The following is a 13,684-nucleotide window of genomic DNA, read 5'->3' on the forward strand; positions in this document are numbered from 1 at the left end:
AACATTTGATATACATATTTAAAATTTTACTAATCAAATTTTATAACCTTTTAATGAACGACACAATATAATATAAATATTTTTATAAATAATATAAAAGATATGAGCTTAGGGGCTAAGTCGTCAGTTTGTAATTCTTCGTATTTAAAATATCATCCAGAACTCTGTAACAAATTACAAAAAATAATGGGAAATGCAAGAATTGAAATTATGTCCGATAGTTATTGAAATCCCTAATAAAGTTTAGGGTTCCCCCATAGTTGAATAACTTTTGGAATATTACATATAAAATAAAATGTATTTTTCTTAAGGAAGTTTACGAAATCTAAGAATTAATATTTTTTAGTTATTTAAAAAATACCAAAAGTATGAGGAAGTAATTTTAAGATTAAGATAACATACTGAAACTTATGACTGCATTTAATACTTATGTTCTGACACTTTCAATTATGGCTTATCTAACTTAAGGTAATGTAGGTAAGGTATAAAAGTGGAGGAGCAGACCACAATTCCCAAACAGTTGCTACACAGGAACTGAGCCAAATAGATCGAGAATATGAAATTTAGTTTTGGAATTCGCATGCTGATACTCAGCATAGCTTGTAAGTAAATATAATATATACAAATGTTCCTTTCAGGGAGAAAACAAATTCATTAAATTATGTCCGATATAGGTGCCATAGGTGGATCGCAAGCTATGGAAAATGAGAATGCAGTTACAGAGGAAGTATCGACAACCCCTGCGGCCACTCCTTCGACAACAACGATGGAAGAGTTATCGACAACAACCACAGAATCATCTATGGATTTAACATCGACCACAACAGCCGGACAATCTTCGGATCCAACACCAACAACAGCACCAACATCACCACCGACAACACCACCTATCACACCACCGACAACACCACCGACAACACCACCGACAACACCACCGACAACACCACCGACAACACCACCGACAACACCACCGACAACACCACCGACAACACCACCGACAACACCACCGACAACACCACCGACAACACCACCGACAACACCATCAACTAATGGAGTATGACTTTTAATTACACTTTTGAATTATTATAAACTGAATAACTAATTATAAATATATTTTCCAGGGTAAAAACGAGGTGATCAATCTCCAGATTCAGCACATACTGGTAATCTCTAAGACAGGTCATTATGTCGGCAATATGGAATTCGATCAGCAATCGACCCTTCTTCGACTGGCAGGAGATCTGGGTCCAAACTCCGTGGAGTTAAAGCAACACGCATATGATAAGTTTGTAAGCTACAATTCGCTGAGACTAAAACTGGAGGGCGATTTGGCCAATAGAATTGCGGTCATTGACAACTACTTTTATCATGAAGACACCATCGATGAGTGCAAAATCTTTTATCATAAACAAAGGAGGGAATTAATCCAAGCGTATAGCGAGTCAAATTCGTTGAAGTCCTATAAACTGCAAATCTATGGCGAAACTTGTCCCTATTCGGATTATACAGAAAGCATTGAAGATAACGATGAAGATTATGATTATCATTTTTGGCCTTTCTTTAGTTCACAGCTGTCTTCCCTATATTAAATATTATATTAAATGAAGTAAACGCATTACATTATAATAAAGGAATATATATATATATAATTATTATTTCGAATCAACGGAGAAACTAAACCGTTATTATTATGAGCCAATCTAAAGGTAATTAATGTTCAGAAATCTGTAAAATGCAAGTACAGCAATTTTTCATAGCATGACTCTAACACTAATTTATGACTAAATTTATATTTATGACTGAGTGTTTTAGTTCTGACACCTTCAATTAGGTGTTATCTCAGTCTAAAAGGTACTTGGGTTTATCTGCTTAAAATGTTTATTTTTAAAGTCGAGAAATTATGAGTTAAACTAAAAAGAAAAAACTAAATAGATGCAGAACTTGCAATATCGTTTTGGAATAGGTTGGTTGAAAGTCGACACAGCTTGGAAGTAAATATAAAAATAATATATATATATATTTTTTTTTATTGTAAAATAACAAATTTAAAAAATCCATTTAAAAATAAAATAAATAAATAATTTACTTAGATTTTATTTTAGAATTCCAAGTGTAGAAACATAACATGGAACATGGATGTGATCTGGGTTAGCTTGCAGATTATAAATATTATAAATATTATTTACTGGTGACACTTAAACTATTTGAAAACATAAATAGATAACATTTTAAGGCACTGCTGACCTCCCAACTTATGCGGGTCTGGAGCCTTGGAAACTCAATTATAGTCGGATCATAGCTTGGGCTTATCGGTGAACTGAGAGCGCTTTATAAACCAGTTGCTGCCCAGAGCCTGTCACCAGTCAAAGTTACAAGTTTGAAGTTGGAAGACATGTCGTTACCAATCAAAGCATTGAAGTTATCGCTGCTGTTGCTGTTAATGATGCAGTGCATCCAGATCCAAGCGGAGTCGCAGTCGCAGTCGCCTGATCAGCCGTTGCAGAAACTGAATGTCATAGTTACGGACAGGATCAATAGCATACTGAAGCAGGATCAAAACTTGAGAAGTCAATCCGCAAATGATGATTTTCTCAAGCACTATCAGCGACTTGCTGTGGCGGCAGAATTGTCGGTTGATCAACTGGATGAAAAGATTAGGGCATATAGTGCATATCGCAACTATGGAGAAAAGAGGCGACTAAATGCGCAACCATCACTTAATCGGACAGATAAATCCCATCAGGCTCAAAATGAGGAACAGGATCTCGAGATAGAGCAACTCCAGCAAAGACTGCGTTATTTTCTAAATGCAACCAGTGCAGACAGGTCAGAATTCATTCGTCAAGCAATGGGCACAGGGGACGCGAACCAGAATTTTTTCGAAATGCGTGTGATCAAACTGCTTGAGAAAATCGGACTTTATAAAAAACATCAAGACGTCTTAGATGTCATTATAAACGATAAAAGTTTTTTGAAAACTTTGGCCGAAAGATTAAAGGAACTGGAAGAAATGGAAAAGAACAAGAACAAGTATACGGACAAGTTAAAGGATCATGACTGTTGTCTGTGGGACTTAATTTTTGGATTGTTTTAACATTCAAATTAATGCACTTATTTTTTCAACTTATTAACTTTAAAGTTTTATATAAATAAATAGAGCTCAGATGCAATTAATTTTATTTTGACTTCCAGAGCAATGGTAAATATCTTTCTGACTCTTAGCTACTGTTATGGACTCTTACGTATATTTTAATCTTTCTAACTTTTCAGCCGATCATCTTTAAAAATGTGTTGGATTTTCATGTTAACATTTAAAGTATGCAAATTCAAAAGTTTTTATATAATTTTCAATCAGCTGATTAATTATTAACATGCTTAAATAATATTTTTATAAACATATATATGATTTTCCGCTCGATAGAAATTTACTATGTTTTCGCTACTCTTCTTTTAAATGTATGTTTTTCATCCAGCCGATATGTGCTAACGGTTCCGTTGATCTACTCGTTTTAAGCCCTCAACTGAGTGCTTTGTGAGTTTTCTTGACTTGGCTTTAGCTAGTAATTTACATGCGAAGGCTCTGGCAATTGACAGCTCGTTATGGTGATGAGAGGGCGGCTCACGAGTCTCTGGCAAAACAAATAAAGTGCATTTAAACGTGCCCTCTCCCCTTTTCCCTCTCCCCTTTCCCTTCTACCCCTTATCCGCTGCCGGACTGCAACTGCAACTTCAACTTTACAACGATCCACTTAGGCTGTCTGCTCCATCTGGCTGTGGCACTGGCATCGGCATCGGCATCGATCGAAGGGCCAGTCCATCGACTGAACCGGGCCACATTTCACTATCGTGCGCGTTGAAACAAAAAGTGTTGGCGTGCTGCCTCTGCCTGCATCCTGGCCACAGATCAGCTCTTGGTCCGAGTCACAGTCAGAGTCAGAGTCAGAGTCAGAGCAGATGCAATCGCCAGACAGTTGCCCACTCAGCATGGACGTTGCACCTATGTTGTTGCTCTTGTTGTTGTTGCTGCTGCTGTTGTTGTTGTTGTTGCCGTTGTCGTTTATCAGACAATGTCGCGTTTGCAGACAGTTTGAAGTTTAACAAGTTGTCGAACGCAGAACGCGGGTTTATTTGTTTTTGCTCCTTTTTAAACCCTGTACTTTCAAAAGTACAAAAGGTCGTATATATATAGGCGTATATATATTTCTAGATCTGAAACAAAAACCGTGTGTTTTAATACCAATGATTAGAGCTAGACCCACCAAATCTGTACATCATAATCACAACTTGGTTTTGGAATTTTGACAAACTATTTGAAGTGTAATTTAAAAGCTTGATCACAGAGTTCTAATGCAAATATATAATTAACCTTGTCCCAAAATGTCCTCCATTTTTCATCAAGATCGGATAATTAAATTGAAAGCTATTCAAAAAACAATTTTACTCAAAGTCAAACGAATATATCTTAGAGAATATGTACAGGGTCTCTCACAGTCGAACTCTCTCCCGTCTATCATTTTCTACTAGTTTTGTTTCTCTTAGCCGGCTTGGCTTTATAAATAGCCACAGACTCGGACATTACAGATTTCTATAATACTTATATCCCTTCCACCAACATCCTCTCTCAACCCCATTCTCTCCCCTCTTTCTCTCTCTCTCTCTCTCTCTTTCTATCTTTTTCGTTCTCTGTCTATGCGTGCGTTGATCAAAGGTCAAGCAAAGTTTCAGTTTCCTTTGCTCTGTTTTAGGCATTGCGTTGCCCTCGAGGCATTAATCACACATATAGACATCGACATAGAGACCGACATATTTATTCATATACATATACATAAATATGTACATATATGGCAATTATATACGCTCTCATATCATAATCGGGTCATCGTTTCGTTGCTTTTCTCTCTTTTGCTTCTTAATACCCTGTCTCGACGCCCCTGTGAACAGGGCAGCTTATCGCCGAAATTGGCATCAGATACCAATTTGGTCAAACAAAACGGCTTAAACGAGACTTTCATTGACTGAGGCAGAGCAAAGAATTATTACAAATATTTTTTTTCGAGCTTTTGTAATTATTGTGATAGAAACTCGCGAAAATGATGCAAATTTTACAGAAATTTAAATACTATGAGTTTAGAAGTGTTAATGTTAAATTAATGTCATTAAGTCAAGTAATTGTTTTGACAAAATAAAAAATTTAACTTTATGAAAAATAATACCTTTTTTTTATATATTTTTTTTTAAAGATATTTTATTATAGTTGTTAGAACAGGAAAAAAAAGAAGAATTAATAAAATGCTTCGGGCTTAAAAATTGAAAAATTAAAAAAAAAAATTGACTCATGTTTTTTCGTTTGAAACAAATACTTGACAATAAACTATAAGATACTGTAGGCTTAACTTTTATTAAAAACAAATATTAAAAATTTGTTTAAGCTAAAAACAATTAATTGACGAGTTTATACGAGCACATAACATCTACCACATCTAGTTGAGCCCTTAATTCGTGTTAGAATCATGGTATCTGAGAGAACAGCCCACAAACTAGTTAAGTATAAATATATATTTGTAATCTCGACTGTTGCTGCTGCTGCTGTTCCGAGACTGCGATTGCGATAAATCATTGACTGGCGCAACAAAGTAGAGCGTTGACATGTGACTTGAAAGAGCTGGAGAGGCAACGGTGGCAGCAACAGCAGCAGCGGTGGCAACAACAGCAGTGAGGCAGAAGAAAAGAAAAATGCGCACAACACGGAATTAATGTCAACAGTATTAGAAGATTGACTACAACAACAAATGCCAGTAACTTGGCAGACGTTGTTCATGGTTAAATCAAACGATCCATCGATCGATGTCTCCAATAGAAAGAGAGAGCGATATAGAGAGAGAGTATGTGTGTGGTGAGCGAGAGGGGAGGAAAAGCGAAAACGACAATGACAAACTTCTGACAATTAAAAGCAAAAGAATAAGAAAAACCTGCAACTCAACTTAGGCAACACGAATTGTAATTGTTAGTTGAGTTGAGGGCTTGAATGATGATTATGAAAATCGATAACCGATAATCGATAGTTGACAGTTGATAGTCAGCAAACTCAACTGGCTGTCCCAACTGTCTGCAGCAATTGACATGTGATATTTAAGACCTGATGCAATAATTGCACATCAAAAAGCTATCATAATGCAACCTATATAAGGACGTGACTAGGCTCTACGACCAGGACTCGATATGCAGGAAAAGAGCAGTGTTTTTGTATTTTACTTGTGGCTTTTGCTGTGCCCATCGGCCTGGCCCAAACTCAGCTATAATTCGTGCAATGAATCCGATGTGGCAATTGGTAAAAAGACTAGACTTTCCAACTTAAAATTATAATAATATTATTTTTATATATTTACTATAAAATTATAAATAAAAAGTTGACGTACTAAAAAAAAATATAATTTATTTAAGACGAATATTCTTAATTTAATTTAGTGTGGAGCTACAAATTAAACTTTTATATTTATTAAATAAAAAATATAATAAATAATATAATGATATAACGATATAACAATAATTATAGGTATAATTATTATAGATTTCATTATTATCTAGTCTTTAACAATTACATTACATTTGATATCTTGTTTTTATGAGCAGCTCTCTCGCAGATCATTAATGGGTTAAAGCCACGTCAGTTGGCCATTTTGGCATTGCCCAGTTCGAAGTTGCTCAGTGCGGATTGTGACAGTGATGATACGATTCAGGTGGATGACTTTATACAGCGATTGCATCGACTCTACTACAAGTCCGTCATCTTCTATGACATGGAGTTGTTCTTTGAGTACATTGAAGCCAATCTGTTGGGCGCCATCGAGTGCGTCAATTTGATATTCGACGAACCGGATGAGCTGTCAACACGCATCCAGGAGCGTCGTCTGGCCCATCGTCTCAGTCTCTTCATGTTCTATTGGGGCGCCAGGCATCCGCCGAATGCAACTCGTGTGCGTTTCGAGGAGCCGATGCGGGCGGTGGTCATCACAAGACCTCGACGCAAAGCCTTCCGTATCTACTATAACCAGGCATCGCCCAGGGGCACTAGTCAACTGCGTCTAGTCAATTGGTACGACGGCGACAACCTGGGTCTGCAGAAGACTCCACTCCTGCCCAGCGCCGCAACTGTCTATACCAATTTTGAAGGTCGCGTCTTTCGAGTGCCCGTTTTCCATGTGAGTATGAATCATTCAGGGGCACTACACCCTAGTAACCCTAGCGGTAGATTTTAAAAATGTATCTATGATAAAAAACTTATAACTTTTAATTTAATCACTTTTCTTCAGCCCATTTTAAAATTTGTAATATAATTTGAAAGCTTATTAATATATTTTTTAATCCTACATACAAAGCTTTAATTTTAAGTCTATTGTGCTTAAGATATCTGTTTTTGTGGTAGGAAAATTATAAAAATTGAAATGAAATGAATGAATGAATTTTTATAATTTGAATGAATTATGAATGATGAATTCTAAGTGCTAAACAACTGAACATCTTACACTCATAAAAAAATGTTCTAAAGTTAAGATTTTGGTCTTAAAACTAAGAATTTTGGTCTAAAAAATGCGTCGAGATCATGATATTCTTAAATTAAGAAAACACATCTTTGTTTTAAGAACATTTCAAATAAGGCCAAGTTTTTATTTGTAGAATAAATGTTCTTAAATTAAAATAAAAAAATAAAAAATGATTTCTTTTATATTTTTTTATATTTTTTTTAAATTTTGACTTTTACACAATTTTATTCTGTCAGTGTAATTTTTATTTTATGAATGTTATTTTAATCTGTCACGAGTGGGACTCGAACCGGCGCCTACTGCTTCACAACTAAAGCGGTTTCTCTAATCAGAGCTGAAATAGTAAATATTTATACTTTCCTAACAATTTTTATTAATGTATTAAGAACTTTGATTTTTTAGTTTAATATTCTTAGTATTAGTAATAAGGTCTTAAAATGTTTTTATTTTAATAACAAAATATTTATGATGAATGTTATTGATTTTAGAAGTTGGTCGTTTTGTTCAGTGTAGGTATTTGAAATTTTGGCTATTTTTAAAATGATAACTAAAAAAGTGGAATTAAAATTCGAAAAAAGTTGTTTATCTGTAAAACTATCAGGAATCGTGAATATTGCTCAAAATTTGTTTAATGTTGTAACTAAATATTTGATACCCAATCCCAATCCTGCAGTCACCGCCCTGGTTCTGGGTCAGCTACAACAACGACAGCAACAATGCCAGCGAGGAGACTATGGGGGAGCTTGAGAATATGGAGTACAATGAGGTGAATGTGACAGGTGGCAGGGACCATCGTTTGCTCATGCTCCTGGCACAGCACATGAACTTTCAGTTCGTTTACATTGAGGCACCTGGCAGAACACAAGGATCACTGCGAGGACCGGTTGAGAATGCGGAGTCCAATGATAGCTTCACTGGCGGCATAGGGCTGCTCCAGAGTGGTGTCTGTATACAGCAAACTTACTAATCATTGACTGACTCTCATGTATTCACGTTTTCAGCTGGCGGATTTCTTCCTTGGCGATGTGGGTCTCAGCTGGGAGCGTCGCAAGGCGATTGAGTTCTCGTTTTTCACACTCGCCGATTCGGGGGCATTTGCAACACACGCGCCACGTCGCCTCAACGAGGCGTTGGCCATAATGCGACCCTTCAAACTGGACATCTGGCCATATCTCATCCTGACCATTGTGTTCTCGGGTCCCATTTTCTATATCATTATTGCCCTGCCCTACAAGTGGCGTCAGCGTCAGGTGGCCCTGGATGAGGAGCAGCTGGGAGAACTGGGCATCTACATGGCCTACATTAAGGAGATCACACCCTGTGTGTTGACGATCAGACGCGCCAGACGCCTCCATCCAACGGATGAGATGTCACCGCAGCTTTTCGAGCGTTGCATTTGGTTCACACTCCGGTTGTTCCTCAAGCAATGTAAGTGCAATCTCCGACATCGTGTTAAGCTTCCTGATCATTCTTCTTGAATCCAGCACCTTGTCATGAACTGTGCCAAGACTATCGCGCCAAGTTCCTGACCATTGTGTATTGGGTAGCTGCCACTTATGTCCTGGCCGATGTCTACTCAGCTCAACTGACCTCCCAGTTTGCACGTCCGGCTCACGAGCCGCCCATCAACACATTGCAGCGCCTCCAGGTGGCCATGCAGCAGGATGGCTATCGCTTGTATGTGGAGAAGGAGAGCAGCTCCCTGGAAATGCTCGAGAATGGCACGGAACTATTCCGACAGCTCTACGCTCTGATGCGGCAACAACAACCAGACGATCACAAGGCGTTCCTCATCGACTCCGTGGAGGCGGGCGTCAAGCTGATCGCCGATGGCAGGGAGAACAAGGCGGTGCTCGGTGGACGGGAGACACTTTACTTTAACATCCAACAATATGGAGCCAAGAATTTTCAACTGAGCCAGAAACTATATACACGATACTCTGCGGTGGCTGTGCAGATTGGATGCCCCTTCCTGGACAGTCTCAATGATGTGTAGGTTGTCATATACCCCACATTAGCTACACAGAAAGAAAAAATCCGGGATTCCGGGCTAAAATTAATCCAATGCGGTGTCAGAAGTACGGTAATCCCGGATTCTTTTAAACCTAGTACAACATACTTATTTTCATTTCCGGGGTTCTGTAAGATCTGTTTTCAGTTAGATCTAAAAATTAAGGCTTCCTTAACTTTTTTAATGTTGACTTTTTAATATCGTTGCCATTTTAATTTACGTATTATCTTAATTTAAGAATAATATCCTGAATACACACTTAAATAAACGTGCTAAAATAAAGAATTTTAACTCTGAATTTTAGAACGATTTTTTTTGTGTGTATTTTATTATACTCTTTGTTAAGAGTACAATTAGTATCTGCAAAGTATATAAGAGACAAGCATATATAGAACTATATATTCCTAATCAGAATCTATATAACCATTTACTTAAATTATATTCTGTAATAAGTTACGCATCTTTTTATTAATTAATTTAATATGTTTAGAAAATCGGGGCATAATTAAAAACAATTGGGAATATAAAAAAATTCCCTTGATTACAACTATTATTTACCAGTTTGATGCACATGTTTGAGGGCGGCATTTTGGACAAGATGACAACGGCCGAATACGAGACACAATCGCGCATATTGACCAAGGATCAGGCGCAGCAATCAAAGGAATTGGCCGCAGCGGAGAATGCTAATGCGAACACCAAGAGCAATGAGGCCAAATCGCCACCACAACACGCCCTGGACAATGAGATGATCAGCGCTCTCAACCTTCGCATGCTTCAAGGCGCCTTTATTGGTCTCGCTGTCGGTTCCCTAGCGGCAGGTGGGAAATAAATTCCAATAAATAAGGTTCCTCATATAATCCCTTTGCATCTGTAGCCCTAACACTCATGCTGGAACTCTTCTATGGCCGCTGGTCTCACTCAATCGCTGCGACGCTGGCGTCTGCGCTGGCTGCGTCGCTGGCGCCGGCTTCAGCGTCTGCTGCGGCAACAAACCGTGCGAATCTTTGCACCGAATTTGGGTTGATTAGTTTATCGCATCGCAGTTTTTTATGCAAATCATCAGCAATGAGATTTGGACTTGAAGCTTACCTATTGATATCCCTCACAGTGGGACAAAGTGTTAAAAAAGTATTCTTAAAAATATGTAGAATATTCACACAATTACTAATTATAAATATATGTATTTATAAATCCACAGCTCATATTTTTTAATCATTTTTAATCATTCAATTTAAACATTTCGAATTTAAGAAACGTATGCTCGCATATTTCGAATAAATAGACAAAGACTTTATATTGTAAGCTTAATCACTAGTAGCTAACTCCTTCTCTACTTTAAAGATATTTCAAACTTTTACTTTTCTTTGGTAGCTACTTCTAAGTGTAACCTATTTTATTTTCTGACCTTCACAGTGGGGCAAACTCTTCAAAATTCTATGCTATATTTACAATTTAGAATACCTACATAGACTGTTTTATTTGTGAACTAATTCCATGTGTTACCTAGCTCCACTGTGCTTAGTTGACTCCCGCGCTGACGTTAGTTGTTTTGTCTTTGGCATAATGTGCGTTTGAGACGACGAGCTGGGCTGCTGCATGTTATAATTAATTCGTTGCTCAGATTCGATGCGGGCAGCTGTTCAGCACTCAAGTTTGTGTCTTAAGTCTTTTGTTTTTCTTCGTTTTTTTTGTGTTTAAGTTTTAGTTTTTTCGTTGTGTGTCCCAATTTCAAGCAGTGCAACATAATTTTCGTAATAATTTCCCACTTCCTATAAGCCAAAAAAAGAAACGAACAAATAAATTTGCCCAAAGCCTTTTGTTCCGTTGCCCTTAAAAAATATAAAACGGTTTACGATTTTCATGCTGTAATTAAGCAAAAGAAAAAAAAATAACACAGAAGAGGAAGCAGCAGAAGAAATTAATATGAAACAAAAATAAACCAACAAGCCACAAATTAAAACGTCGTCTTCTTCGTGGCAGCTCCGAAACCAAAAAAAAAAAATGCGACAGCCGCTCAAGAAATTGACTTTTACTTTGTTTGCCCGTTTGCCCCCAGACGAAAGAGGGAAGTGGGAAGTGGGAATCGTTCATTGTACACGTAGAAAGTGGTTCTAGCCAGTTTGTGGTGTGCTGTTCCTGGGCCTGTTCCATCATCATCATCATCGCCATTAACCAAAGCAGCAGCATTACCATGCGCTCTTCAAGTATCATCTGGCGCAAAGTCAATTGATGTTGTCTTTGCCTTAACACTATCAGTTGGCTCTCGACAGAGAAAGAGATACGAGTACAAGTATTCGAATGAATATATTCATTTCTTCTCAACACATCTGAACTCGGCTCGATTTCAGTTTCAAGAATCCCATATATCATTGTCATCTGTCATCTTCAGGCCTCCGTCTGTGAGAGTTTTCAGTTTCGTTTGCGCTTACTTTGCGTACATTGAAGCTTTTTGTTATCATCGTTGTTGCTGTTGTGGCCTTAGAAAACGTAACGCCTTGGGGCGTACCTAGAGCCATTACTAATTATATAGTTTCTATTTTGCTTTCCAACGGAAATTTATACCCACCTCCAATACTACGCATAAATGGGCTATAATAATATGCTGATCGTCTTGGCAAGTCACAAAAGGGAACAATTTCGGTCTTCTGATGCGAAGGTTAGCGGATCATGTTTGTCTGCAATGTGTGTGAACTGGCCAAAGAATGATTCAGCATTTGGCCAACAGCAGCTGTAATCCCCAATTATGTCCAATTTAAGGCTGAGCTTACAATGTTAGACCTTGTGGAAGGGATGGCAATTAAGGAAGTGCTCAATGTTGAGCAAATCCTAAGATACTTGAATATTTTCATAAGATAAGTGCTCTTGAACTCCTCACACTCCAGATTCCAAGGTTTTAGTATTCAAATCTGATGTATCGGATAAAATCACAATAAATTACATCAATGCTTTTATTTTGTGTTACAAAATCGATGAATTGAATCTGACAATGTATTCATTGAATTATACTTATTTAAAAAGGAAAAAATGAATTCTCTTAAGTATTATGGTATAAAAAAAAATTTACAAAAGCCTCCTTAAATTGTATTTGACTGGGCTGCAAATTTTCTTACTGCATCCCTGGCTTATGCGTTAACTGTGCGGAGGTACATAATGTTAACAGAACATTCCTCATCTGCTGTTAATGTGACAATAGGATGAACAGAACATTCCTCATCCGCTGTTAATGTGACAATAGGATGAACATTCAACTTTCTTAATAACATGTTCTTCTAATGTTAATGTGACGCCTACAGATTAAAAAGTTAACAGAATTGGCTTGTACTGTTATTTGAATATGTGTAATTTCTAGTCGCCATTTAACTGTTGTTAGTACACAGCTTACTCAGTTTCCCAGACAAATTCCTCAAGTCGTAACGGTGTCGCCTTGGATTCTTATCGGTTTTGGGTAATTCTTGCCTCGATGCACAATTGGGTCACATAATCAGTTAAACTCAAGACATTTACTCGTAAACAAATTCGTTGTAACGCTTCAGTAATTTGCACATTAAAGTTAGCTTAGAAGAAATTGGATGGGTTGGGTATGGAGGACACCATATGTTAAATGGAATACACCGCAAGTGACTGATGACTCTAAAGCAGGCGGTCAGGTCTCACCAGGTGGCCAGGGCAGTTGCTTCCTGATTGGAAGCTTGTTGGGTGCGGCATGTGGCACATGATGGATACCCGACAGATTTCCACGGGCATTGCGAATAACGTGGTCAAAAATTTAATGTGCCGTGAAATATTTTTGCCATTTTCACAATGAGATAGAGAGAGAGAGAGGGATAGCACGACATTAAGTAATAGGCATTTGAAGCTGGCCTGGCCAATGCTGCGTATGCAGTCAAAGCAGCTGCAGTCCATTCGTTGGTCGGCATGGCTAATGATCTCGGCCTGCGGCATCGGTGGCAGCAGCAGCGGCATCAAGCGTCAAATTAAAAAAAACACTTTGCCAATGCAATTTTGTTTATAAAGCTGATGCAAAGCTGATGCTGATGCGCAATCCAGATCTTGGCGAACAAAATGAAAAGTCATCATAATCAACAATTTTAAAATATTAGTTTGCACAAAAGTGCAGCGACGCCGACGG

At 37.7% G+C, this 13,684-nt stretch overlaps 2 protein-coding genes across 2 annotated transcripts in view; both read left to right on the forward strand.

Annotated features, from left to right (window-relative positions):
- Window positions 1-519: 519 nt before the first annotated feature.
- Window positions 520-1,649, forward strand: LOC117779773 (exocyst complex component 5-like). The gene is made up of 3 exons (XM_034616080.1): window positions 520-602; window positions 675-1,054; window positions 1,122-1,649. Exons 1-3 carry the CDS (start codon window positions 557-559, stop codon window positions 1,587-1,589), a joined length of 894 nt encoding a protein of 297 aa, XP_034471971.1. The 5' UTR covers window positions 520-556; the 3' UTR covers window positions 1,590-1,649.
- Window positions 1,650-6,219: 4,570 nt separating this feature from the next.
- LOC117779902 overlaps window positions 6,220-13,684 on the forward strand; it is a 13,010-nt gene continuing 5,545 nt past the window's right edge. The window contains 7 exon segments of the mRNA XM_034616246.1: window positions 6,220-6,328; window positions 6,631-7,199; window positions 8,215-8,484; window positions 8,543-8,969; window positions 9,026-9,533; window positions 10,114-10,373; window positions 10,430-10,574. Coding sequence (XP_034472137.1) covers window positions 6,220-6,328; window positions 6,631-7,199; window positions 8,215-8,484; window positions 8,543-8,969; window positions 9,026-9,533; window positions 10,114-10,373; window positions 10,430-10,574 — 2,288 coding nt within the window.

The sequence above is a fragment of the Drosophila innubila genome, assembly GCF_004354385.1.
Source record: "Drosophila innubila isolate TH190305 chromosome 2L unlocalized genomic scaffold, UK_Dinn_1.0 4_B_2L, whole genome shotgun sequence".
NCBI classification, from domain to species: Eukaryota; Metazoa; Arthropoda; class Insecta; order Diptera; family Drosophilidae; genus Drosophila; species Drosophila innubila.

Excerpts from the sequence above, each read along its gene's own strand:
- LOC117779773 (XM_034616080.1), top strand. The coding sequence starts at position 557 with ATGAAATTTAGTTTTGGAATTCGCATGCTGATACTCAGCATAGCTT. Across the intron at positions 603-674 it reads GCTGATACTCAGCATAGCTT|GTGCCATAGGTGGATCGCAA; the intron begins GTAAGTAAATAT and ends TGTCCGATATAG. Across the intron at positions 1,055-1,121 it reads CAACACCATCAACTAATGGA|GGTAAAAACGAGGTGATCAA; the intron begins GTATGACTTTTA and ends TATATTTTCCAG.